This window comes from Tamandua tetradactyla, chromosome 6 (assembly GCF_023851605.1).
Source record: "Tamandua tetradactyla isolate mTamTet1 chromosome 6, mTamTet1.pri, whole genome shotgun sequence".
NCBI lineage: Eukaryota > Metazoa > Chordata > Mammalia > Pilosa > Myrmecophagidae > Tamandua > Tamandua tetradactyla.
The window spans coordinates 144,829,853-144,857,198 of record NC_135332.1 but is presented as its reverse complement, the minus strand read 5'-3'; the positions used below and the strand labels follow the sequence as shown (position 1 = coordinate 144,857,198).

At 41.7% G+C, this 27,346-nt stretch overlaps 1 protein-coding gene and 1 long non-coding RNA gene across 2 annotated transcripts in view; one reads left to right on the top strand and one right to left on the bottom strand.

Annotated features, from left to right (window-relative positions):
* ANKRD46 (ankyrin repeat domain 46) overlaps positions 1 to 8,319 on the top strand; it is a 92,769-nt gene extending 84,450 nt beyond the window's left edge. Inside the window, exon 5 of the mRNA XM_077167360.1 lies at positions 5,985 to 8,319. Within this exon, the coding sequence (XP_077023475.1) occupies positions 5,985 to 6,126 (142 nt within the window). The 3' untranslated portion in view covers positions 6,127 to 8,319. The remainder of the gene's footprint in view (positions 1 to 5,984) is intronic.
* Positions 8,320 to 9,515: 1,196 nt separating this feature from the next.
* The window catches only part of LOC143688904 (uncharacterized), a 176,171-nt gene continuing 158,340 nt past the window's right edge, over positions 9,516 to 27,346 (bottom strand). Inside the window, exons 4-5 of the long non-coding RNA XR_013178366.1 lie at positions 14,779 to 14,880; positions 9,516 to 11,362 (exon numbers count right to left, since the gene is read on the bottom strand). This is a non-coding gene — a long non-coding RNA (uncharacterized LOC143688904). The remainder of the gene's footprint in view (positions 11,363 to 14,778; positions 14,881 to 27,346) is intronic.

The following is a 27,346-nucleotide window of genomic DNA, read 5'->3' as shown; positions in this document are numbered from 1 at the left end:
AAATGTCACCTTTTCAGGGACACCTTCCCTGACACCCACTTCTATCCCTGGTACTCCCTATTACCCTTCCTTGCTCTGTTTTTCTTCATAGTTTTACCATCCATCATCTAACAGCTCACATATTGGTTTATTGACTGCTTCTCTTTTCTCCACTAAAATTTAGCCTCATGAGATCAGTGAATTTTGTCTATTTTGTCACAGTTCTATGCCCAATACCTAAAACAAGACCTGGTACATGATAGGTCTTCAATTAATACGTGTTGAATCAACAGATGAGTGAATGAATGAATAACAGCTAAGCAAATGAATAGGACAGTCAGGGAAGGCCTCCAGGGCAGTGGTACAAAGCTTGTTCCCCTTGGTTCAGTGGTATATTGATGAAGCAAATCAATAGTTAACCTGACTTATGGTCTCTAATAGAACATATGATTAGAATGTTAATAACAACGCTTATGGCATTATGGGAAGAATGGTTTGAAAACAGCCAGGTATGAAGTGCGGGGAGGAGGAGAAGTTAGGAGGCTATTGCCAGGCAAAGGCATAGAAAACGATGGTTTGGATAAAACAGCTGGACATGGCGATGGGGGAAAGTGGGCAGGTTTGAGAAACAATTTCAACAGGAATGGAAGCAGTGTGGGAGAGGAGTGAGGCCGACCCCTATAATCCTGGCCTGAGCCGCTCGAGATACAGAAGACCAGAGGAAGAACCGGTGTGGGGGCAAGTCAAGAGTTCTTGGGATGAGCTTTCCCTCTCCTGCTCTGCTCCTACTTGGCAATATCTGCAGCCCTCAACACTGCTTGCCAGCTAGAGTCTCGCTGCTGCCACCAAGGCAGTGCACATCAGGGATGGCCATGGATACACAAGGTTGAAGCTTGAGACACTCCCAAGGCAGCCAGCACTGGGGAGCCCAAACAATGCTGAGTGCCAGGGAAGGAATGTGCCTACCCCCACCTTTGGGTTCCACTGTGTCTGGCCCTCACCCCTAGCCCCTAGGTCAGGAGGGGAGCAGATGTCTGCAGTATCTTGCTGTCCCTTTCCCTCTCTCATCTGTAGCACTGCCTGCTCTCCCCCAACCTACCCCTGTTCAAATAACTAAAAAGACTGTTGCTTATGCCCCAGGGATGGGGTGCCAGTAACTAGCAACCAGTGCGGCAAGTGCACTGGCCAATAAGAAGAGACACCTGACCGATCAGCTTGCAAGCTGCTGAAGCACAACATCCTGGAGTGCAGATAACCATCAGCTCCAGCTGGATTACCAGAGTCCCCAGCAACCAACAGTCCACCAACGTGGCTGGAAAGAGTCAGAAGGAAAGAGAACTTGCTGGAGGCTCAGGCCCTCCCAAGAGCCCTGAACCCCAGCAGGGGATGGGACTTCTTAGGCCCTGTCCAGCTACCTTCACCGAGAACTCTGTCCCCAACCTCAGGAGACCAAAAGAAACCCTCTGTCGAGCCCAATGCACCACAAAATGGAGTCCAATTCCTCAAAACTTGCCATTTTCTTAATTTTCCACTTTCTTTCCTGCCATTGCTTTCTCCTTTCCCAGGTCCACTTCTCTCCCCATCCCACCTCTTCCATGAAGCTCTCTCTGGCACCTTCTCCTGTGGTGTCTGTGTCCTTATTTCAGCATTTGGGACTGTGTATTTCGCCTCCTAGTCTCTCTTAATTCCTGGAAGCTGAAGAGTACACATTACATTCCTATAGACTGGTGATGAGGAGCACAGGCTTAGCAGTGGACAAAAGGTGCATTCAGGTCCTACTTGCCACTGTGTGGTCTTGAGCAAAGAATTAAACTTCCTGTACTTCAGCATACATGAGGATGCTACTGCCTGCCTGAGAGGCTCCTGGGTGGACTAAATGAAACTGTGTTTGCAAAGTAACCAGCCCGATGCCCAGCACAGGACCGACTCCACAAACACCAGCTATTATTCTAGTATGATGAGTCTCCACAACAACTCATGTGGGACCAGGCATTCAGTAGGTACACAATAAATGCTCAGTGGCTCAATTGGGCTGAATGTCTGTCTTTGCTGCATGTGGATTACACATTACGGCATTTGCCTCCATTTTCCTAGAGGCTTGTTTCAAATCGGAGACTGAAGAACTGGGGACCTCCCATTTCCTCAGAGCCTGAGATGGCAGAGCGACTGCAGGTCAAGATCATAAGCAGAAATGGAAACTGGGCCATTCTCAGTTGCCTGAAAGGGATGGAGAGAAACTTTTCTACAAAGGTTTTCACTATTCATCAATGCATATTCATCCCACCCTTTTCCCCATGGACATCTGTAAAGCAAGAGCAGTCTTTGAGGCAAGCTCAGCCTCCAGACAGATTCTAGAACACTTTTATGGCTCCTTACTTAAAGTCTTCAAGGGAAAAGAGCCCTCAGGTCCCATGTGACCTGTTACGAGGGACTGCTGGGTCTGGTGGCCTCTCTCACACTACATCAGAAAGTGAGATGAGCATCTCAATTGCATGTTGTTAGCATGATGCCTCCTGTTATTGATCCTGTCCCTAACCAGCCATATGCATGTTTCCTTTCACTCCATGACAGTGCTGTTCTGCAGATGAGGAAACTGAGGCTTAGCAAGGTTACGTAACTTGCTTAAGATCACACAGCTGGGAAATAGCAGAGCCAATATTTCCATCCAGTTTGTGCCCTCTACCCAAGCCCATGCTCCTCCTACTGGGCTACTCCATTCTGTGGTGGGAAGAGGACTGGCCTTGAGTCCTCAAGAGCCCAGTCTACCCCAGGTGATGTCTGCCCTGCAGGAACCTCGGCTTCAACATTTTCTAAACGAGAAAAGGAAAGTTGCCCTCTCCCTGCCCAGATGAGGGTTATTGGTTGGGGGTGGGAAGAAATGAGAGAATTCAATATAAGTTTGTTTTAAATTATGGCTAACCCAATTCTCTTTTGCTGCAATTAACATCCATTTCCTCTAATTCAGGTAACTCTGAAAATGAGAAATGCATTCAGCCATTGAAGAGTGCTTTTTAACTCATTACAGAGAACAATTTTTTTCTTTAATCTAAGAATTTTCTGGAAGTCACATGTCATTTTCACTTTCACCTATTAAAACCAAAGCTTACACACTCAGCACTTTTAAAAGCTTCCCCCACTGTTGAGGTGGCCAGAAGCCACGAGCGTGGGCTGGGTCCCAGGCCTGTGCCGGGGGTCATTGGTCTCTAGAAGCATAGACTAGCTCAGCTATCTGCAGTCTTGGGCTGAAACCTCAGCTTACTTTAAAAGAAAAAAAAAAAAAGCCTACAAAAAGGCCACAATGAACCAACAGAAAATAATCAGCTTAGTGATTATCTCGACTCATTTTTGGCTTGGGGCAAGCTACAGCGCATGCAGGAGTCCAGTGAGGAAAACTGAGCCATGAGGAAATGGAGTTCACAGGCGTGGAGTGGGGCCACGGCCTGACTGAGCCCCTCACAGATCTGCCTCCTGCAATAGGCCTTCCTGACTCCCAGGCTTCTGTCAGGCTGAAACCAAACCAGCCCTAGGCCAGGAACCAGGGCAAGACTTACTTACCTCTGAGCAAAATGCCAAAGCTGTCATTATAATGATCATAAATTCCTACAGAATATTCCCCCAATGTCCTGGCTACCATGTTAGCAGAGTCATTTTTCAATTTACAGGGCGTGGAGGAGACCCATTGCACATGGAAGGAGAGAGAGAGGGGAGAGGGAGGGGGACAGAGAAGGAGAGGGAGAGATTACAGGACTACAGTTTTTCTGGAGGGAGGATATTTACATAGAACAGATATCTTTGCAGATACCAGAAAAACAGGAAGTATCAGAACCTATGCCATTTCCTCCTGCTGTGTGTGAATCAGCAGCCGCTTTCTTCTCACGTGGAAAAGATGAAAATCGCAGGGACTGTGAAGTCCAGGTGAACAGCACAGCTATTTCCGAAGTCCTCTCTGGTGGAGAGCTGCCTTGGATGCCCCACCCAGTTGCACGCCCTCGGGCCATTGCTCTCTGCCTTCCCTCTTCCTAGAGTGCTTCAGGAAACATTTGGATCCCAGCCCTAAATACATTAGCAAAACAGTCTCCAGCCACAAGCAGGTATCTTACACTAAAGCTTGGAAGGGGACCCAGCCAGTAGACTTGGAAGAACCCCTCCCATCCCCATCCCTGCGTGCCGCCCTCCCCTTTCCAATCACAGAGAGCGCTGCAGTGGAAGGAGCCCACTTGGGCTTGACTCCAGAATCCCTGGATTCAGGGGCCCACTCCAGCACTTGCCTCACCGAGCCTGGGCTTCCCTGTCAATTAAATGGTGCAGATAATAGCTACTCTGTAGATTTGTAGATTTGGGGGCTAATAATATATGCGAAAGAGAGAACAAAATATAAAAGTGCAAGCTTTGGAATCAGATACTTGGCTCAAATCCCAGCCCTACCATGTAATGGCTCTGTGATCTTGGGCAAATTACCTGACTTTTCTAGGTCTCAATGTTCCTATCTGTAAAATGGAGATAAGAATATATATCTGCAGCTCTATTGGGAGGATTAAATGATATAATCACTTAACACCCAGCATGGTGTCTGGCACTCAGGAAACTCAAGTTGAGTCAGCTTTCCCCCACCTCCTCCCTCTCACCCCCCCACCCATTACTGTAAGATCCTTGGGGAAAATTTAATAAATTAGTTGAATAAATGAATGGGTGTTCCTGGTTCATAGCAGGTACTAAGGGAATATATCTATATATAAATCTATATGGGGCAGGCAATGGTGGCTCAGTGGCAGAGATCTTGCCTGCCATGCTGGAGACCCGGGTTTGATTCCTGGTGCCTGCCCATATTTTAAAAAAAAAGTATCTATATGAAAGCTGCTCACAAACCAAATCATGTCCTCTGTTTTTTTTCCCTTGTTTTTCTTTCTTTATTTAAAATTTTTAAATTGTGGTTATAAATATACAACATAGCATTTCCCTTTTTAACTACTTTAATATACAATTCAGTAGTCAGTTACAATTTACAATCCTCCGTTTTAAAATTCCTAAAAGGGGGGGAGGGGTGCAGTACAGGGTAATAATTACAAACAATACAGTCCTAGACAGCAGTCAAAGCTGGTTTAAAACTCAGTTTCCCTTTTTGCCTCCCTTTGCTCACCTGAAAGTCACAAATGTGCTGGGGATGGGACCTTGGCCTTATCTACCCATTGGGGATCGTATTACATTCCCATGTTCTGTGCGTGAGCTGTCTTTCCCGTGACCACTCTGCAATTTTTACCACACTGACATAAGGGCTAAATACCTAATGGCCCAGTCACTGAGTATATATTTACAGTACAAGCCAAGCCAACGTGCAGCTAATATATCACCTATTGGGGCCTCTGGCATTATCTGAAAGGAACAATTCCCGAAATGTTTATTGTGCACATACCAAGACACAGGTTCTAGGTCAAGAGGGAGCAGCGTTTTCCCTTGTGTCATCACTCCTTGGATCAGCTTTGTGGAAGAAGTACCAGGGCATTCAGGGTGTCATGGCAGCTCTCCACACCAGGAGGAGTTTGAGCTCAGGCATCCCTGGTTCTGCTTCCTGTGACCCACCAGTGCAAAGACAGAAATAGCAGAGGGCGTGGGCCCACCTACCCAGAGATCAGCAGTCACCTCTGCCCCCAGGGAGAGCCTGACACAGTCCACATCAGATAATGGGCCAGGACAGCCAGTCACTGGGGAGGCCTGTGATCCCCTGCCTGGGTCATGGCAGCCTGCTGGGCCCCCACGTGGAGATTTATCAGCGTCTGGCTGCGCATCTGTGAAGTCCTCTAACTGTGCTCTTATAAAAGATGCGCTCACTGGGGAGAGCAGCAGAAGGCGGCCAGGGAGGGAGAGAACTGTGCCTAAAAACCAGCTGTAGAAAAGTAACCTAAGTGCTGGCAGCCCCATCAAAGCTGTGTACCAGAATGCAAGCCCACACAGGATTTTCTGCTAATTTACTTTTTTGGTAGACTGTTTTTGTTTTGTTTTATTTACAGAACTGCAACCTTCATGAATAGAACGAAGCAGGAATTCATCCATGGGTTTTCTCGAACATCCGTTTCTTTCCTCCGCTGGGTCACAACTATACACAATACAACAGAACACTGTAACCATAAAGATGCCATTTATTATCTGTAAACCATGTTCCTGTCTCCAGCAAGTATTTATACACAGCCTCTCCTTTGATTTATTTCTGTCAAGAACCACTTAGGAAGGGGCTTATAACACTAACAGTATTCAGTGCACTTTTTCAATGGGGCAGGCACTGTGCCTTATAACTAACATTTAAATTAATCCCTCTGAGAGCCCCCAAGAAATGTGATAATTAGCCCCATTTTACAGATGAGTAAGTGAAGAACTCAGATTCCAGCCCAGGTCTGTTGTCCCAGGGCCAGTGAGTTTCCCCACTGCACCACGCTCCTCTGTTCTTAGCCCTCCTTTCTCCCACTCTGTCTCCTGCTGGGGATGCAAGAGTGAGAGGGAGGAGGAACCCAAAGCTAGAGTTTGGAGAGCTGAATTGGTGACATTCCAGAATATAAACCTGCCCTTTCATGGTCGGTTAGGATTCTGAGTCTGGCTTCCAACCCCACTCACCGTCCACCCCACTCCCACACATTCCCCCAACCCCCGCTGACCTCTGCCCAGGCAATGAAGACTTACTTACGCCAATTCTGACATTAACACAATCAAAATAATTGGGATGACTTCTGAAACTCCACTGTCAGTTGTGGATTAGCCACTCAGATTATTAGATTTAAACTTTGGAGGCTGAAACTAGAGGACAGAAGGGCTAGATAACATTAGCAAATAACATTTTATATATTGTAAGGCTCTTCCAGTAAGTGCATATATATATATAATTGTTATGTCTTTTTGTTGAATTGACCCTTTTAGCAATATATAGTAACGAACTTAAGAACAGAGAATTTTCCTGGTGGTGGCCAGTTGGAAAGTCAGTGCTCCAAAAAAGCAGGAGTGCAAGGGGCATCTTCTAAGGGTTAGGACAAAGACATTCTGTAGGGCATGAGAGCAGAGTTTCAGCAGAGTCTCATGACACAAGGGTTTGGAGATCTGTCATCAACAGTGATCAGGGGAGAGGAGTTTTAACGCTTTACAAAATGAGTGGTTTACAAGACCATCTGTACATTCTTCCCTCCCTGAGGAGATCTGTTGACCTTTAACTTCTGTGCCAGTCAGACAGGCAGCTACATGCAGCAACTTACTCTCAGTATGGAGGGGGAGCCTGGGCCCTGGGTCTCCACACTCCAGCTGATGTAATTAGAGGTGATCTAATTATTGAGCATGCGCAGATTGATTACATGCTTAGTCACAGAATGTTTGTAAGAAATGGCAACCTTAATATGATGATGGGCATGATTTTTTAGTATTATAATGAGGTATAGGTGACTTATAGGTTAAAGTCTCAGCTACTGAGCATGTCAGGCAGGCCAATTGTGGTTAGATCTAGTCTCAATTATCAAGATAACTTTGGAATTGGGATGGGTTAGTCCTGGGGTGAGTTAATTCATTAATAAACATTAGGGGCTGTCTTTAGTGATCACAAGACTCCGAAGTTGAAAAACCAGATAAAATGGGCACAAGTGAGGGTCAGTCACAAGGTTTTTACAATCACAAGGGCAGAAGATAAAGGCTATACAATCATCATCAGAGATCAAGGGAGCTGGATTACAGTTCAGAGATTGCAGGTATTTCCCTCCGTCTACTCCAATATACCAGAAAGTAGAAAGAAAAAAAAAACCCCATATAATGATTCAGTAATCATAAGCCCTTAAATCCTAACTGCTTGGTTACACTCATATATAACTAGTTGCTTTTCCCATGCAGCTTTCAGAACTCTGTCCTTATCTAGGCCTGGTTTTCTTTAAGTTTATCCTGTTTGGAATTCATTGGGCTTCTTGAATGTGCATATTCATGTCTTTTGTTAATTTGGGATGTTTCCTACCATTTTTATTTGAATGTTCCTTTTGCCCCTTTTTCTCTTTCTTCTCCCTCTGAGACACCCATAACACATATATTGGCACACCTGATGGTGTCTTACAGGTCTCTTGGGCTCTGTTCGCTTTTTCTTATTTTTTCTTTCTTCTCCTCATCCTGAATCATTTCAATTGCCTTATCTTCTGTATCACTGATTCTTTCTTCTGCCAGCTCCAAACTGCTGTTGAAACTTTAGGGAATTTTTCATTTCAGTTATTGTGGTTCCCTTTTAGAATTTCTATTTCTCTGTGGAGACTCTCATATTGTTCATTCATTGTTTTCCTCATATCCTTTAGCTCTTTCTCTGTATTTTCCTTTATCCTCTCAAGCATATCATTAAAAAAAAAATCTTTATTCAATGTGTCCAAAGCCTTGTCTTCTTTGTTGATGTTTGCGGTATTTTTTATCTTCCTTTGGATGGGCCATTATTTCCTGTTTCTTTGTCTTGTAATTTCTTGTTGCATACTGTACAGTTTAATATTTTAAATATCTGAGCTGTCTGTTCCTTTAGTTTGTATACAGATAGTGAGTGATATAACCAAGATGATCTTGAGTACCAAGAACTAGCAAATCAATAAACCAAAGCAAAAAGTACCTTTCATGGTCTTTGTAAATGGTCTCTGTGTAGGCTGATGGTCTCCTTTAAAGCTTAATCTTCCTATCAAGATGAGCAGCCTGAGGTGAATGTGAAATGCAGGGTCTTCTCCATCTTATCTGAGGCTCCATGGAACCTGCTTCCTGTCCTGGGTTGGTGCTTGCTCCTGGCCTTAGGAATTCTCACTTAATAAGAATTTGAATGCCCTCTCTACTCCCTTTGAAATAGACTTTCACCCCTCTCCTGGGTTCTTTATTGTATGACTTACTGCAGGTAGTCTTTAGCTGTGTGCAAGCTGTTTTTCTGCTTTCAGCACAAATTCTGGGAGGGTGAGCCTGAGACAATTTCCCAGTTCATTCCTTCAGACTTCCACCTGACATACTGGCAATGACATGCTGGCACCCCAGTATGTGCACAGAGATTGACACACAATGGGAGCCCAGGTTGGCTCCACACTATGTCAGGGAAGGGATGAAGAAGGGGCCAGCAAAAGGCACCACAGGTTTCACCCTGCTGCCCTTCAATTGTTTTCAGGGGTTTTGAGGAAGATGGCTCTGCTGGGTTTTGCTTGTTGTTCAGAGATTCTGTGGAAGGACTATCCTGGAGTGTTTCATAATGCCATTTGGGCTTACTGGAAGTCTAGCTTTACTTTGGAAATTTTGCCTTTTAATGTGGTAGATAAATTTGTTCTGGGAACTTGCAGCTTTTTCAATAAGAGCAAGAGGCCTTACACTGTGGATTGAATTATGTGACCCCCAACTCCCACCCAAGTCCTAACCACTACTACCTGTGAATGTCACCTTATTTGGAAATATGTCTTTTCAGATGTAATCCAGTTAAAATGAGGTCATCCTGGATTAGGGTGGGCCCTAATGCAATACAATGACAAGTGTCCTTATAAAAGGAGGGAAATTTAGACGTGGGACACAGACACAGAGGGAAGATGTGAGGATACACAGAGCATGCCATGTGATGACAGAGGCACAGATTGGAGTGGTGTGTCTGTAAGACAAAAAACTTCAAGGATTGCCTGCAACCATGAGTAGCTAAGAAAGAGGCATGGAATGAGTTTTCTGTAGAGACTCTGGGAACAAGCAACCCTATCAAACCTTGATTTTGGACTTTTGGCCTCAAACTGTGAGAGGATAAGTTTCTGTTGTTTCAGGCCATCCAGTTTGTGGCCCTTTGCTGTGGCAGCCCTAAGAAATCAAACACCTTATGCATACAAAGGTCTAATAGTCCAGGTTCCCCTCCCATGCTTTTCTGCTCAACCTCTCTGTCCTTTCCTGCTCCCAGCTGTGCACACACAGCATCTATGCCCAGCCTGGATTCTTTGCAAACTGCTTGGTTCACAACTTCCCCAGGGCATGGGGTTTAAAAAGCTTTGTGTACACCAGTCCCCCTGCTGAGTGCACACAAAGATCTCATTTATATAAAGCTAAGTGTTTAGAATGTCAATAAAATTTGAAAGTAAAATTTTGGAATAATCCTGGAATATAATCAAACTCAATATACACACATTATCCAATTCTTGAATTTTAATATATTTTATTTCTTTCTCTTCCCTGAATGCCAATTTTCTTATTGAATTACTCCTTCCTCTTTTCTACAGACCTCTAAGTTGAAAACTACATTCATATTTCATTATTTTAATAGGGCTGGAGTCAGGCCTTCTTTATAATTGTAATGTCTATATAAATATTTATTAAGTAAATAGTTTGGAGGAAAAAACTCATTTTTTCTCTGCAATTTGAAAATGTCTGTCTACTGATTCATAATATTTGCAGATGTGTATACATGAGCATTACTGGAATGTCGTTGACATGCTGATTTAATATTTTTAAATGTACTGTTTACTGTCCAGGTTACAGAGTCTTGGAGCTAACCAAGGACGTGAATTCCATCTGAGGGGCAAGTCCTTGGGATTCCAAGCCCCCTAGTCCTGTATCTTTCTCACAAAGTCACAGATGAGCCTGTTGCTGCCATCTTTTACAGTGTCTTTAACTGTGTTCTTTACTCTGGTCTCACTGAGGCCAGAGGCCCCTGCACCATTGAGGCTCTTGCCATTCACACTCACTAGTGCAACCTCGACGAGACCCTAAGCAGTGCCCCAGCTGCTTCCATGATTTAACAGAGGAATCCTTGCTGTCTTGGGCCACCAGTACTGCCCTCCTCTCTAAGCTGATAGCCCTTAGTAAGGCTTATCATTCTTACCAGGCTCCCCAAAGGAAGCCTCTTGTGGGTTGGTTGGTTGGTTTGATTAACTTCTGGTTCTCTCTGCTGAAGAAACTGGCCCAAGTTTCTAGGGAGCACTTTGAATCATGTGTCACACTCCAAGTTTCTCCTCCTACTCCCCAGGTGTAACCCAGAAGAGCCCTGCTCACCGAGATACCCTTCCCACCTCATGAAAGGGACAGCCCACTCCTCCCTACTTTGTTCTGGAGTCCTAATCCTGGTGTCCTGGGTCTGGATCTTCAGTCCAGATGTCCTCTTCACCATTTCTCCCAGAAGCCCAAGGAATGAGCTTTTACGAAAAGCAAAATTCCTTTGGCCCTCCTTCCTATTCCAGAATTTGTATGGTGGGCATACTGAATTGGCCTTGCTTTAGTTAGCTTGGCTAAACTACTGTCACAAATAGACTCAACATGTATAGACTCAAATACAGTAGACGTGTATTTTGAGATCACATAACACTCCAGGGTGGAGGTTCTAGGTCAATAGGTGGCTCTACTGTGTATGGTGATTCAGTGATCCAGGCTCCTTCCAGCTGTGTCTCCATCATTCCTGCACCAAGCCAGTGGAAGACAAAAGAGAGCATGAAGGAGGCATGGTGCTTCTCCAAAGTCCCTTATACATTGTTGGCTGGAATTCAGGTACACAGACACCCTTGACTGCAAGAGAGAAGCTAGGGAATATTGCCTGGCTCTTGCCCATCAAAAGGAGAATAGAATTTAGTGGAAAACCAACAGCCTCTGCTATAGACCACATTCTTTTTCTTCCCAATTCCATCCTCCCTTACCTTTCTCCTCACCCCATTGTTGTCTTCACAATGTGAAGAATTGAGAATTTTATAACTCTGGAACTAATACAATCAAGTTATAGCCACCTACTCCTTTAAGAAGCAGATAATAGAATCTACTCACTAAGGAATAATCATTGCTGTCCTTAGTAACACATGCCATATCCTAGCACTGGTCTGCATTAGCTTTCTCTGGGTTTTTATTTCTTTTAAAATTTATTGTCTATGTTGTTATTCATTATCCCCAGGCCTCATTGATGTGTACCAGCTCCAAGGGAAATAAAAACCAAACATTAGCAAACATCTTCCCTAAGCACAAATACATTTATTTCAGAGCTTCAAGCTCAATATCAGCCTTTTGATATTACTCTTTGGATAGGTTATTTAGATCCCACTCAGACACATTTTCCCCAAAGATGTTAATGGAAAACAGGATCAGATTTGGGATTATAGCCCTTGATACAAAGGTCCTGTGCCTTTGTACTCTGACTCCAGTTAAAAGGCTGGCAGAAAGCATCTGCTCTCCCAAACACTTGCTTGGTTTCTAATCCTTGACCTCTGGGCATGCTGGAACTTTAGCCATGCAGATAGCTAGATGAGGGGAGGAAGAGTTGGGCCTGGGTCTATGGGATCCACCTTTCCACAGCCTATATACCTGAGGTCGGGGAAATTGGTGGTTCCCATTCTAACCCAAGTAGCCTTGAAACTCAAGCTTAATCCTGACCAGTTTTGCTGTCCAAGAGCACCCTATCTTATGGGAGGCAAGTGGCAACAGGAGCTCCTGGGCAGCATTAATGCTCAGTCAGAAGAGAGGCAGCACTATTGTTTGAGTGGTTATTTCCATTGGAACTTCCCTTCCTTTGGAGGTATAACCCATTCTTCTCAATTGAGCAGAAAAAGCCCTTCATAACTTGCCTTATTCATCCTAACTTCCAGTTGCCCTTGGACTCTTCTTCCACACCACAGTTGTCTGTCTCTTTTCAGCTGCACGCCTTGTGTCCCACCTGGTTTCTGAACTGATTCTGACAGTGTTGGTAAGAAGAAGGGCTCCTCCCATTTAAGGGATCCAGAGCTAGATAGCCATCACAGGCTCCTAAAGGCCTCCTGAACTTCAGACGTTCCTTCCCTCATCCTCTCAGGAATGGGCGTCAGCTTTGGTTTTCCCCACTGGAATTCAGTTTGGCCCTAAGACCAGGCCCACCCTGACCAGTCTCTCAGATATGAGACTCAACAGAGTTATGCCCAGAGTGGCAGAATTTGGGGCCATCAATGGAGACTATGTCCCAGAAAATTGCTGTGCACACAGTAACTAGGTTGTAAACATCCTACCTTCACCACTGGCTCCTCTTCAAACTCCTACTAGCTCAGATGCTGTATTATCCTATCCACCACCCCCACCCCTGCTTTGAGTTCATCCCAATCAGATCTTACCTTCTGTAAACCCACTGACTGACCACAGCTGTCCCTCATACCCCATCACTCACGTCTCAGAGCTTAAGATCTTGCTGACTCTCTTTGGTGTGTGTCTTTAGTGAGGTTCCATTTCCAGGTTCAGTCTCATTTCTCTCCACCTTGACAGTCCCACTGCCTGGATCTCTGCTCCAAATTTCCTGGAAGAACCTCCTGCTACCATCGCTTCCCCAAGATGGGACCCTCCTGAGTACCTGTAGCTGGACTGTTTCTTGCATGTCAAGACCTGAGGGTCTGGACCTTGAGGTACCACCCTCCTTTGACTTCTCTCTGTCAGAAGTCTTGTAGTGCTGTTAGTCCTTTGAGTTCAAGATCCCGGGTTGCTGTCCTCGTCTTCTCACCAGCAAGAGAGCTCCCATGTGCTGCCTGATGCTCGCATCCTCACAGATAATTGGAGTCATTCCCATCTCAAAACCTTCCTTGCTTTGTCCCAGCCTGGAATTCACCATCTGTCCCTTTCTACCTGGGCTTATCTTGTCCTCATTCAAGGGTAGACTCTTTTGTTGAGCTCTTGATCGGGGCTTTTGGGGATGTGGTAACTATTAACAGATCCAGTTGAATAGGCTGGATCTCCACTTGGGCAAGAACTTTAGATTTTTTGTACCATGAAATAACTGGAATTCAAAGGGAATGGGAACACTATCATATTGCTTAATGGTGCTGGAGACAAATAACAGTTCCTCCCCATTAGTTAATAGGAGCTGTTAATCAGCAAGGAGTGGGAGGCATTTTGTCCTTGCAGTGTTGGTGATTGTAGAAATACCAGGTGACTTCACTCATTAGTGGCTGTGGCCAAAAAGGATTCATCACTTTCTTTGCTTTGTGGCTCTAGTACATCCTTGGGAGATGAGGTGAACATTTTATACCATGCATTAGTTTCCTATTGCTATTGTAAAAATTATCATGTATCTAATGGCTTAAAACAATATAAGTATATTTTCTTATAACTCTGGAAGTCAGAAGTTCAAAATGGGTCTTATGGGGCTAAATTTAAGGTGTAAGCAGGGCTTTGTTCCTTCTGCCTTTTCCAGCTTCTAGAGGCTGCCCACATTCCTTGGCTTATGGCTATGTCACTCTAACCTCTGCTTCCATCAGCACATCTCAGTCTCTAGCCCTCATGTCTCCCTTTTATAAGGACACTTGTGATTACATTGGGCCCACCCAGATAACCCAGAATCATATCCCCATCTCAATTCCACTTTCAAAATCCCCTTTGCCATGTAAGATAACATATTCATATGTTCCAAGGATTAGGACTTAGGCAATGGGGTCCCATTGTTCTGCCTGTCATACATCTGATGCCCCGAGGGGAAGGTTTAAGGCAACACTTCTCCAGGTGTGGTCCTTAGTCCACTTGCATCAGAACCACCAACACCTGTTAAAATGCAGGTTTCTGGCCTCATTCCCGTACCTAATAGACCAGAACCTCTGAAAGTGGGGCCTGGGAACCTGCCTATTTATCAGGCACTGTCTCAATGGCTGAGCCGTGGTCAGGTGCTTTGCATTGGATGCTGTCACCTTGGTCCTTCCACCCCAAGGGCCAAGAAGAATAACCTGGAGGTCAGGGGACCTCCTACCACAGTGGTAGAGACTCTACTTAGACAGACCTCATAGTTCCAGGCCAAGAATCAACCACAGTTTGGGTACTTTGCCCTCTATTATTTTGCGTATGTGGGCATTTCTGTGGATATTCACTGAATTGAACTAATACCTTTGAAGGCAAGAGCCATGCCTCTTCTATTTCTTTGGGGCCACCCACTCAATCTATCCCTGATGGTGGCTCGATTGATGAGGTCATAGGTCCAGGCCACATCTGCAAAATGGAAGGGAGAGAAAACAGATGCTTCAGTTAACACCCAGCCTTGCTGCTCCTCAGGCTGTTACCAGAGGAAGAAGGAGCTGTTTTGTTTATGTTCACAATTTATAGATTCTCAGCTGGGCAGAGATGCCCTTGGTATGACTCAGGAAAGGTAGTCATCAATACAAGCGAAATTTCTAAGGAAGAGCCAATATTGGTAAGAGAATGAAGTTGACCTTGAATGCCTTAACAATGCCTTAGCCAGACAGAACTTCTATGCACAGTTTAGATTTTGTTCTCTAAGATAAGAGCCACATTGACAAGTCCTTGATGTGCAACCTTCCTGGGTAACTAGTAAAATCCTAGAGAGGGTCAGACTTTCGTGAGTGTCATGGGAAGATGCCATACCATATCAAAGGTCAGGGCCAGTGAACAAACAACATGTTTGGCAATGCCCACTTGGCCTGCTTGGTGGGATTCTGTGTAACTTCTGACTACTTTTGGCCCTCTCAGGTCCTCACAGTTTCTGTGGGGGCAGAGTAGGAGCCAGTGAGTGGGACTGGTCTTTCTCACTTATTTGGGTGAGTGGGTGTGTCTAATCAGGAGATTTGCTGGAAATGCGCTGACTGCGCTTCTCAGAACTTCTTAATCTTCCAGCTTCCTTCTAGGTCTAACTAGGATTTGGATTCTCAGCCCCAAGGGAGAACACAGAGCTCTGAGATCTACAGGGAGGGAGCCCACCAGCTATGGTGTGAAAGATCTGAACATGCCTGGGAGAAAACATAAAGCATTTATGATAAAAGGATTTTACTTTTGCTCTGTGGACCAAAAGGAAGTCAGAGACTGATTAAGTGAGTCCTCAGATCACAGACCTAGCCAAAATAAATGGTATCTTGCTATAGCAAGAAAATGCACATAACACACATGGAAATGAAGGGAATTGCTGGCACATTCAGATTATTCATGCCAATGGAAAGCAAATCACCTTTCCTAGAGCCTCAATCAATCTGCAAGTATTTAAGCAAATACTACATGCCAGTTTCTCTGTTGAGATGCAAGAGGTATACAAAATGGCCCCTGGACTCAAGAATTTTACAGTCTGGTTGGAAATTTAAGACAAGTCCCTAGGAAAGAGAGAACAACACAGAGGGCCATGAAAGCAAGGATACCTGCCTAGATGGCTAGGAAAATTTGTGCAGGGTAGATTCCAGGTCATGCCTCGAATTCTATATAGTTTAAACTACTTGTTTTGATCAGAGTACTTAGTTATAAGCAATAGAAATAAGATACTGGCTGATTTGAGAAGAAAAGAAATCTAGCAAGAGCACAGCTAGGAGACCAAGGAACCAGGTTCAGAGAATGGGCAGGAACCTTAAGAGACTAAGAGCAAGAACCACTACTGGGGATACCCCATTGGAACAAGCAGGGAGGGCAGCAGTATCATCCCTGCTAAGCACAAGATACTGGAGTATCTGCACCACTGGCACTAAACACGTGCATTGGAACTCATGTTCAGTATTGATGGATGGTTCTTTTTTCAGGTAAAATTTACAAAACCCAAAATACACAAATCATAAATATACCAATCAATTTGTTTTGACAAATGCATATCCCTGTGTAACCCAAGTCCCTATCAAGGTACAGAATATTTCCATTACCTCCAAAAGTTCCCTCCTACCTCTTCCCACTTATTCTCCACCCCCAAGCCCAGAGGCAACCACTGATCTGATTTTTTTTCAACTTATTTTAGTTTTGCCTTCTAGAATTTCATATGAGTGAGATCATACAGTTCATACCCTTTTTGTGTAAGGGTTTTGTCACTCAGCATAATGTTTCTAAGATTCATCCTTTTTGTTGCAATGAATGAATAGTTTGTTCCTTTTTCTTATTGATTATATTCTATTTACATGAATATAGCATGGTTGGTTCTCCCAGTATTTTGTTGATGGACACTTTGGGCTGTTGCCAGTTTCTAGCTATTATAAATGAAGCTGCTATGAACATTCTTGTACAAAGCTTTTGTGGATATATACTTTCATTTCTCTTAGTTAAATACTTAGGAGCAGAATTGCTGTGTAATAGGGTAGGCATATGTTTAGTTGTATAAGAAACTTCCAGACCTTTTTTCAAAGTAATTGAACCATTTTATGATCCCACTAATAGCATATGAGAGTTCCAGTTGCTTGACGTCCTTACAGCCTTTAGAGTTTTCAGTCTTCATAATTTTAGCCATTATGGTGGGTATACAATGGTCTCTCATTGTGCTTTTAATTTAATTTCCTTGATGATAAATGATGTTGAGAAATTTTTCATATACTTATTGGTTAGTAGTATATCTTATTTTGAGAAGTGTCTGACATCTTTTGTCCTTGCTTAACAGAGTAGTCCATGATTTTATTTTTGAGTGTGGAGATTTCTTAATATATTCTAAATAAAAGTTTTTTGCCAGCTATATGCTTTGCAAATATTTTCTCCCATCTGTGTCTTGCCTATACATTTTCTAATGTCTTTTGAAGAGCAGATGTTTTTAATTTTGATGAAGTCTAATTTATTACTCTTTTCTTATATGGTTGTTACTTAGTACCCTATTGTTCCAGTTATCTATTGCTGAGTAATAAGCCACCCCAACATTAGTTATTTAAAATATGAGCAGTCATTCCTTTTGTTCACAAGTGTGCAATTTGGTTATGGCTCAGTCAGGATGGCTTGTCTCTGTTCCATGTAGCATCAGGTGGAGAAGCTTAAAGGCTGGGGGCTATTCTTTGGTGGGGCCTGGAACCATCTGAACAGTCACTGACTTCCATGTCTGGCAGTTGGCTAGAACCTCTGCTGGGTCTGGTAGTTCCAGTATCTACTCACATATGACCCCCTCAGGCATCTTCTTGGCTTTCTCACAGCATGGTCACTGGTTCTTAGAGTGAGCTTTCCAAGAGAAGAAGATAGAAATGCATGACATTTCCATGACCTGGCCTGGGAAGTCACATAGTGTCATTTCTGCCATATTCTTTTGGTTGAGACATTTGCAAAGCTCCACCCAGGTTCAAGGGAGGGGATATACCCCACCACTCAATAGGAAAAGTGTCAACATGACATTTTAAGAGGTGTATGTGGGTGAGATATATTGTGGTGGCCATCTATATTAATATAATCTGCCATGCCCACCCACAAAACTTTGTCTACTCTCAAGTTGTCAAGATATACAGCTTTGTTTTCTTTCAGAAGCTTTCATAATTATATCTTTCATATTTAGCTCTATTATTCTTCACAAATCAATTTTGGGTAGATTGTAGATAGAGTAAGGTTCATTTTATTTTTCCACATGGATATCCAGTTGTTCCAGCATGTGGAAAAGACTTTTACCCCATTGTGTTGCTTTGGTATCTTTATGGGAAATCAGATGACTACATACATCTGGGCCTATTTCTTGGCTTTCTGTTCTGTTCCATTGATCTTTTATCAACCCTTATGCCAGAATTACAGTCTTAATTACTGTAACTTTATAGTAGGTCTTGATGTTAGGTGACATAAATCTTCCAACTTTGTTCTTTTTCAAGATTACTTTGGATATTTCAGATCTACTACTGCATTTCCATATAAATTTTAGAATCAGTTTATCAGTTTCAAAAAGCTTCTGCTGGGATTATGATTGGGATTACATTGAATCTATATATCAATTTAAGAAGAATTGACATTTTAGCAATATTAAGTCTTTCCATGTATGAACATGGTATATGCAATATAATGAAAAAATTGATTGGTCTTTGTCCTCAACTCCTGGGGAAGCAACTTGTAAGTCTCTGGAATTTCCTGTGATAGGGATGTCTTTTGTTCTCATGTCTTTTGTTTCCAGGACCATACCTGACAGTTCATATGCTAACAAAATGTCAGAGAAGGGCCAACCACACCTGCAGTTTTAGAATGGGGCTGGCCCAACTAGAAAGATCAACGTTGTGATTAAAAGGCTTGGACTTTGAGCCAAATCGTATCAGTCTACCTCCATGATCCAGAAGGATTGCAGATTGAGCTCAACCATGTGGACAGAGATGCTATCGACCATGCCTATGTAATGAGACCCTGTTCTAGTTTGCTAGCTGCCAGAATGCAATATACCAGAAATGAGACGGCTTTTAAAAAGAGGAAATTTATTAAGTTGCAAGTTTATAGTTCTAAGGCCATGGAAATATTCCCGTTAAAGCAAGTCTATAAAAATGTCCAAATTAAGGCACCAGCAAGAGGTTACCTTCACTCAAGACAGGCGGATGCAGTTCACGTTTGCTCTTTCAACTGGAAAGGCACGTGGTGAACATAGCAATGTCTACTAGCTTTCTCTCCAGGCTTCTTGTTTCATGAAGCTCCCCCAGGGGTGTTTTCCCTTCGGCATCACCAAAGGTCTCTGGCTGCATGGGCTCTCATGGTTTTCATGTCTCTTAAGACCCACTCCAAAATGTTTCCTCTTTTAAAGGATTCTAGTAAACTAATCAAGACCCACCGGGAATGGGTAGAGTCACATCTCCCTCTAACCCAAGGTTAATGACCACAACCAAGTTTCCAACCTATAGTACTGAATAGGGGTTAAAAGGAATGGCTGCCTCCATGAGATGGATCAGAATTAAAACATGATTTTTCTAGGGTACATAATCCTTTCAAACTGGCAGTCCTATAAACTGACAGTCCTATAAACTTAGTTCTACAAACCTAGGACACTAGAAACTCCAGTGAGCTTCCGTGATTGAGAAAGTAAGTTACTGCTGTGTCAGGAGGGTGACATGTTCTGACTCCATGTGGAAAGACATGGAGTCTTGCATATACCTTGCCTTGTACATCCCTTCTCTTGGGTTCATATTTGTATCCTTTTACTATACTACAACTATAATTGTAAGTATCACACTTTTCAGTAAGTTCTGTGAGTCATTCTAGAGAGTTATTGAACCTGAAGGGGTGGTGGGAACCCCCAGATTTGTAACCAGTTGCTCAGAAGCACAGGTGGCCTGGGTCCCTGAACTTGTAACTAGTGCCTGAAAGACAATCTTGTAGAGGATTGCCTTTAACCTGTGGGGTCTGGCCTAACTCCACAGAGTAAGAGTCAAAATTGGTTGAGTTGCTGCATTCTTTGAAGTTGCTGATTGAAGTTTCTGATATCAACACAATTGATGTCAGAAGCTGTGTTCTTCAAGTTGTAGAGGTTTTTGATACCCTTACATTATATTCTCCATTTAATTAGGTCATTTTAAACTATTCTCAGTAACATTTTCTCAGTATAGAAGTCTTTTTATTTTATTTTATTAAATTTATCCTTAAGTATCGTACCATTTTTAGTCCTATTATAAGTGAAATTATTATTATTTTTGTGTGTATGAAATTAGTTTTTGCTTTTGTTTTCAGATAATTTCTCTTTGTTCATAGAAATACAATTGATTCTTGTATATTGGCCTTGTATTCTGCTACCTTGCTAAATTTACCTAATAGTCTTATTGGTTATTTTGTAGATTCCTTGGGATTTTCTATAAAACAATGATGTTATCTTTGAAAAGCGACTGTTGTACTTTATCCTTTCCAAATTTTTGCCTTTTTGTTTTTTTCCTTGACTTATTACACTGTCTGGGATATCCACAAGATTAAACAGAAGTGCATGAGAAGGCATTCAATATTTCTTATGATGTTAACTGTAAGTTTCTTTGTTTTGATGTTAGCTTAAAGGTTTTAGCATTAAGTATTCTATTAACTGTAATTTTTTTTGTGCATGTTCTTTATCAGATTGAGGAAGTTCTTATTTATTTCTAGTTTGCTGAGAGGTTTTTTTTATAATCATGAGCAGATTTTCAATTTTGTCAAATGCTTTCCCCAAATTCATTGACTTATAGTTTCCCTTTTTTATTCTGTTAATGTGAATTACATGGATTGCTTTTGAATTGTAAACCAACTTTGCATTTTTTTGATAAACCTAACTTGACCATACTGCATTATGCATCCATGTTCATGAAGAATATTGTCGTGTAATTTATTTTTATTGTAACAGCCTTTTCTGGTTTGGGTATCAGGATTATGATGAGCTGATAAAATGAGTTGGGACATATTCTCTCCTCCTTTACTTTATGAAATAATATTTGTAATAAATCTCTTCCTATCCTTTTATTTACAATTTATGTCTGACATCATATGTATAGTATGTTTCTTGTAGGCAGCATAATCCAGTCTGACAATCCTTGATTTGAAATGGAGTGTTTAATCAATTTACATTCAATGTAACTATTGATGTGGTTGGAGTTATAGCTATCATTGTTTTTTCTTTTTTTAAAAATTGTTTTATTGTCATAACTATATACAACATAATGTTTCTTGTTTTAACTGCTTCCTTGTTACTTGTTTTAGTTTGTCCTATCTGTTTTTTTGTTCCTCTGTTCTTCCTAAGGTCTTTTTGGAGTTGCTTGAATATTGTATTTGAAAATTACATTTTAATTTTCTCCTGGATTTTTAGCTATCCCTATCTGCATTTTTTAGTAGATGCTCTTTAATTTTTCAGTCTACTGAGTGTTAATATTGTACCACTTCACAAAATTGTAAGAGCTTTGCAACAGTTTGCTTCCACTCACTGCCATCACCTTTTATGCTATAGTTATCATATGTATTGCATCTATATATGCTACAAACTTTACAATGCAGTGTTATAATTTATAATTCTTGCTCTAAATATTCATATATACCCTAAATACATTAAGAAGAAAATAGTCTTTTACATGTACCTACTTATTTACCATTCCTGGTGTTCTTTATTTCTTTCTGATAGGTTTCTATCTGATATCATTTCTCTTCAGCATTAACTTTAACAATTCTTGTAATTCATTTCTGCTGATAATGAATATCTTAGATTCTGTTTATTTGAAAATATCTTTATTTCATCTTCATTTCTTGAAGTATGTTTTTTTCTGGACATAGAATTCTAGGGTAATGGGTTTTGCTTTGTTTTTTCTTCCCAGCACTTCTTTCAGCACTTCCACCACTGACTCCTGGCCACCACTGTTTCTGCCACTCATGAGTGAATAAGCTGTCATTTAGATGGTTGCTCCCCTGCTGTATTGTGTCATTTTTCTCTGGATGATTTTCTCTTTGGCTTTCAATGAAGACACACCTGATTCTTATTATTCACCATAGTCATATTCTATAAAGTGTCCATGAACACTGAGTTAGTGAATAATAAACTGGTTTTGTTCAAATTCAGTTGGGAATTTTTCACTGCTCTGTGCACATACGTGTACACAAGTGACCATGAAAGTGATGTGACTATTTTAGGGAGTAACATTTTAGGGAGTAAGCAAATTCACAAATACAGACTATGTGAATAATGAGGCCTGACAGTATAATGTGCCTAGGTATGGTTTTCTTTGCATTTATCCTGCTTAGGTTTGCATATATATATATATATATATATATGTATGTATGTATGTATTTATATGAGTGTATTGGGGTGTACGTGTTGGGAACTGAGCCCAGATCTCCCATATAGCAGATGAACATTCTACACTGGACCACCCAAGCACCCCTGCTTATATTTTTGCATCTATAACATATGTCTTTCACCAAATTTGGGGAAATTTTTGGCTATTATTTCTTCAAATATTTTTTGTGCCTCATATTCTCCTTTCCTTATAGAACTCCCATAACACACAATAAAAGCAATGGACCAGGAACAAGGACTGGCAGATGCCAGCCACATGCCTTTCCATGTGATAGACATTGGCCTCTCTTGAGTCAAGGTATCTTTTACTGGATACCTTAGTTTGGACATTTTTATGGCCTTAGAACAACTTCGTAATATTGTCCCACAGGTCTCTGATCATTTTTCATTTTAAAATCTCATTTCTCTCTGTTCTTCAGATTGAATAATTCCTGTTGATCCATTCTAAATTCATTGACTCTTTCTTCTATTATCTCTAATCTTATGTTGAACCCAACTACTGAATTTACATTTCTGATTTATTATTTTTCACTTCTAGAATTTTGAGTTGTTTTTTTAATAATTTCTATTTATCTGCTGAAAATTCCTATCTTTTCATTCATTATGAACTTATTTTCATTTATATTCTTGAGTATAATTATAATAGCTGCTTTAAAATCTTTGTCTGCTATTTCTGACATCTGGGTCTTCTTGCAGTTTGTCTCCATTAATTGCCTTTTCTCTTAAGTAAGGGTCACATTCTTCTATTTCTTCATTCATCTTATAATTTTGAGTGGGATCATTGTGAATGATACGTTGTAGAGACTCTAGACTTAATTATCTTACTCAGTAAAGTCTTGATTTTTATTATTGTTGTTATTGTTTTGACTGGCACTTGGCTGAGATCAAATTTTCAATTCTTTTAGCTTTAGCTTAGCTGTTTGAAGTTTGCACCATACATATGCAGTTCAAAAGTCAGCCAGAGATTTTGGCAGAGTTTATATGCAGAATTGGGGTGACTTCTCTTTGTCTCCATTCTTTCCAGGGTTTCCCTTCAGTTTGTAGCTGCTATAGTAGCCCCAAACTCTGTTCTCTGATTCCTCAAGCCAGTAGGATTGCCAGTTTATTTTCAAATTCTAGTTTTCCTGCACACTGACTGGGATCTGTTATTGGGTGAAAAGTTGTAAATAAATAAATAAGTAAATAAAAGTAGGAAATTCGTTGTGCTGGTTTGAAACTATTATGTACCCTAGAGAAGCCATGTTTTAATTCTGATCCAATCTTGTGGGGCCAGACCTGTTGTTTAGGTTGGAACCTCTTGATTAGGTTGTTTCCATAGAGATGTGACACACCCAATTGTGGGTGTGACCTTTTGATTCGATAGAGATGTCAATTGCCCATTCAAGGGGAAACTTGATTAGTTTACTGAAGTCCTTTAAAAAGGGAGACAGTTGCTTCAGAGCTGACAGAGATGCAGATATTTGAAGATGCTTGGAGTGCCAAGCAGATGCCTAGACATTGATGTCTGGAGATGCAAAGTCCAGAAGTCATTACCATATGCTTTTCCATAAGATGCTAAGCAAAAGCCAGAACCCAGAGTTTCACCCTGGAGGAGCTCAACGAAGGCCCACAGATACTTAGACAGGAAACTGCTAGAATCAGAGGCTAGAAGCAATGGACCAGGAACAAGGACTGGCAGATGCCAGCCACATGCCTTCCCATGTGATAGACATGGGCTTCTCTTGAGTCAAGGTATCTTTTACTGAATGCCTTAGTTTGGACATTTTTATGGCCTTAGAACTATGAATTTGTAACAATGATTTTTCTTTATAAAAGCCAACCCATTTCTGGTATATTGCATTCCAACAGCATTTAGCAAACCAATACACTCACTGTGCTAGGTTGAAACTGTTATGTACCTCAGAAAAGCCATGCTCTTTTAAGCCAACCTTATGGGGACCGACCTATTGTTGGGTGGAAATTTTGATTAGGTTGTGTCCTAGTTTGCTAGCTGCCGGAATGCAACACACCAGAGACGGATGGGCTTTTAATAAAAGGGGATTTATTTTGTTGGTTCATCAGAGGAAAGGCAGCTAACTTTCCACTGAGGTTCTTTCTTACGTGGAAGGCACAAGATGGTCTCTGCTGGTCTTCTCTCCAGGCCCCTGGGTTCCAACAACTTTCCCCGGGGTGACTTCTTTCTCCATCTCCAAAGGCCTGGGCTGAGCTGCAAGTGCTGAGATGAGGAATGCCAAGCTGCTAGGCTGTGCTGCATTGCGTTCTCTCATTTAAGCACCAGCCAATTAAGTCAAACGTCACTCATTGCAGCAGACACGCCTCCTAGCTGACTGCAGATGTAATTGGCAACAGATGAGGTTCATGTACCATTGGCTTATGTCCGCAGCAACAAGATTAGGTATGCTCACCTGGCCAAGTTGACAACTGAATCTAACTAACACAGGTTGTTTCCATGGAGATGTGACCCCTGCCCATTCCAGGTGGGTCGCTTACTAGAATCCTTTGAAAGGGAAACATTTTGGAGAAACCTCAGACAGAATTGTCCTGGGAGAGGCTAAGCAAGGACTCACAGAACCTGAAGGACACAGAACCTGGAGGGAGTTGAGAGAAGCAAAGAAATAAAATCCAGTTTGCTCTGGAGAAATTAAGCAAGGACTCACAGATGCTTAGTGTGAAAAAGCAGTGAACCAGGAACAAGGACCAGCAGATTCCAGCCATGTGCCTTTCCAGCTGACAGGTGTTCCCGATGTTGACAGCCTTTTCTTCAAAGTCCAGATATCATCTCGTTGATGCTTTAATTAGGATATTTTCATGGTTTAGAACTGTAAGTTTGTAACCTAATAAATCCCCTTTGTAAAAGCCAATCCATTTCTGGCATATTGCACTCTGGCAGCATTAGAAAAACAGAACACTAACCCAAGGCCATTTTTTTCCTTCATGTATCAAGTACTTTCCAATATCTGCCTGTTTTTGGTCAGACTTCAGTGGCTTCACAGAGCTTTTATTTTGTATTTTGTTCAGAGTTAAAACTGTCATTTGCATGATGGATAGTTCAAAATGAGCTATCACAACAATTTCTGGAAAACAGAACTTCTTTACAATTTTTATTGCTTTTAGAGATACGTATTGGCAATCAGTTGGATTTTCTTTTTCTAGCAAAGCAGTATAATGCAGCACTAGTTAAAATACTGGACTCTGCAGCCAAACTTCCTGGTTTCAAACCCATGCTCTAACCTGGTATGACTTTACACAAAATACTTGTCCTTACTGTGCCTGTTTCACCACCTGTAAAAATAGGGATAATCCCAAAGTACCTCCTCTAGGTTAACTGTGAACTGTAAGTAAATTAACATGTAAAGAGTTTAGAAGAATTCCTGGTTCATGGCAAATGAATATAAGCCAGAATTGTTGGGTTTTATAGACATTTGTTTACTTCTTGTCTTAGTAAATTTGTTAGTGCACAGGGTTTGGGGCCGAGTTGTTACCACCATTTTACAGATACGTAAAATGAAGATGCCAAAAAGATCAGCAGAAGCCAGAAATGATGGTTCCCAGGCCTCTTGTTTACAAATTTACTCAATCATCATCTCTTTCTCTCATCTCCCATTCCTCTTGCTTCCTCAATGAAATAAGCCTGACTAAAAACACTTATCATGAGTTCCATTCACTGGGCTGGAAGGACCCCCAGACATCTGGTTAAATAAGGCCATCCTGTTCTGAAGCATTCTGTCTTTTATGTATATTTGAAGGGTTACAACATTCTCACTCCCTATGAGAAAAATCCCATTCTCTCAAATGCTTTTCTATTTGGTCATATACCCAACCTTGAATTCATATTCTGAACCAACGACTTCTCCCAAATTTATTTAAGCTTTCCTTTAACTTTACCTCAACCTTGGCTGGTGCAGCTGGGGGCAGCAGAGAGTGAAAGCTTGTATAGTCAGATTGCTCAAGTCTGTGCATCAGGGAGATCTGGTACCTGCCACACTCAGATTTTCCCTCCTTCCAAAATCAGTTTTTAAAATGTCACATAGGTGTGTTCCTGCCTCCTGACAAGCCTGGGAGTGAAGGATGCTTTTGAAAAAGGCTTAATTTCCCCAGAGTTACAAAGGTGGGCTTGAAGTCTGCCTCTCTAGTGGGCCTCAACTCCCACTACTCTCTATTGAATTTTGTCTGGTCCCACTAGGCATTTAGGTGTGTAACCCTTGTAGCTCCAGGGAGCATCTAGAAGAGTACAAGAACCCTGGTGATTTGGCTCAGCCCTTGGCACCTGAGAAAGGCGTCCTGAAACAGAAAGCATCAGTAGTAGTAGATTCATATCTGAACACAATTACTAAAGGTATAGAAACACACTTCCTAGGCCCCAAGTCCCAGCCCACCAGTCTCAGTCCCAGCTGCTCTTCCAAACTAGTTAGGTTCCCCTTTATGATTACACAATATGTAGATGGAGAAATCCACCTGCTCAGCCCAATTTTATATGCTCAAGAATTCATTTGTATGGATGGACCTAGAGAACATTATGCTGAGTGAGTCTAGCCAAAAACTAAAGGACAAATACTGTATGGTCCCACTGATGTGAACCGACATTCGAGAATAAACTTGGAATATGTCATTGGTAACAGAGACCAGCAGGAGTTAGAAACAGGGTAAGATAATGGGTAATTGGAGCTGAAGGGATACAGACTGTGCAACAGGACTAGATACAAAAACTCAAAAATGGACAGCACAATAATACCTAATTGTAATGTAATTATGTTAAAACACTGAATGAAGCTGCATCTGAGTTATAGTTTTTTTGTTTGTTTGTTTGTGTCTTTTGTTTTTTCTTTTTCCTTTTTTTATATATATATATTTTTATTTTTTATTATTATTATTATTTTTATTTTTTTCTCTATATTAACATTCTATATCTTTTTCTGTTGTTTTGCTAGTTCTTTTCCTAAATCGATGCAAATGTACTAAGAAATGATGATCATACATCTATGTGATGATATTAAGAATTACTGATTGCATATGTAGAATGGAATGATT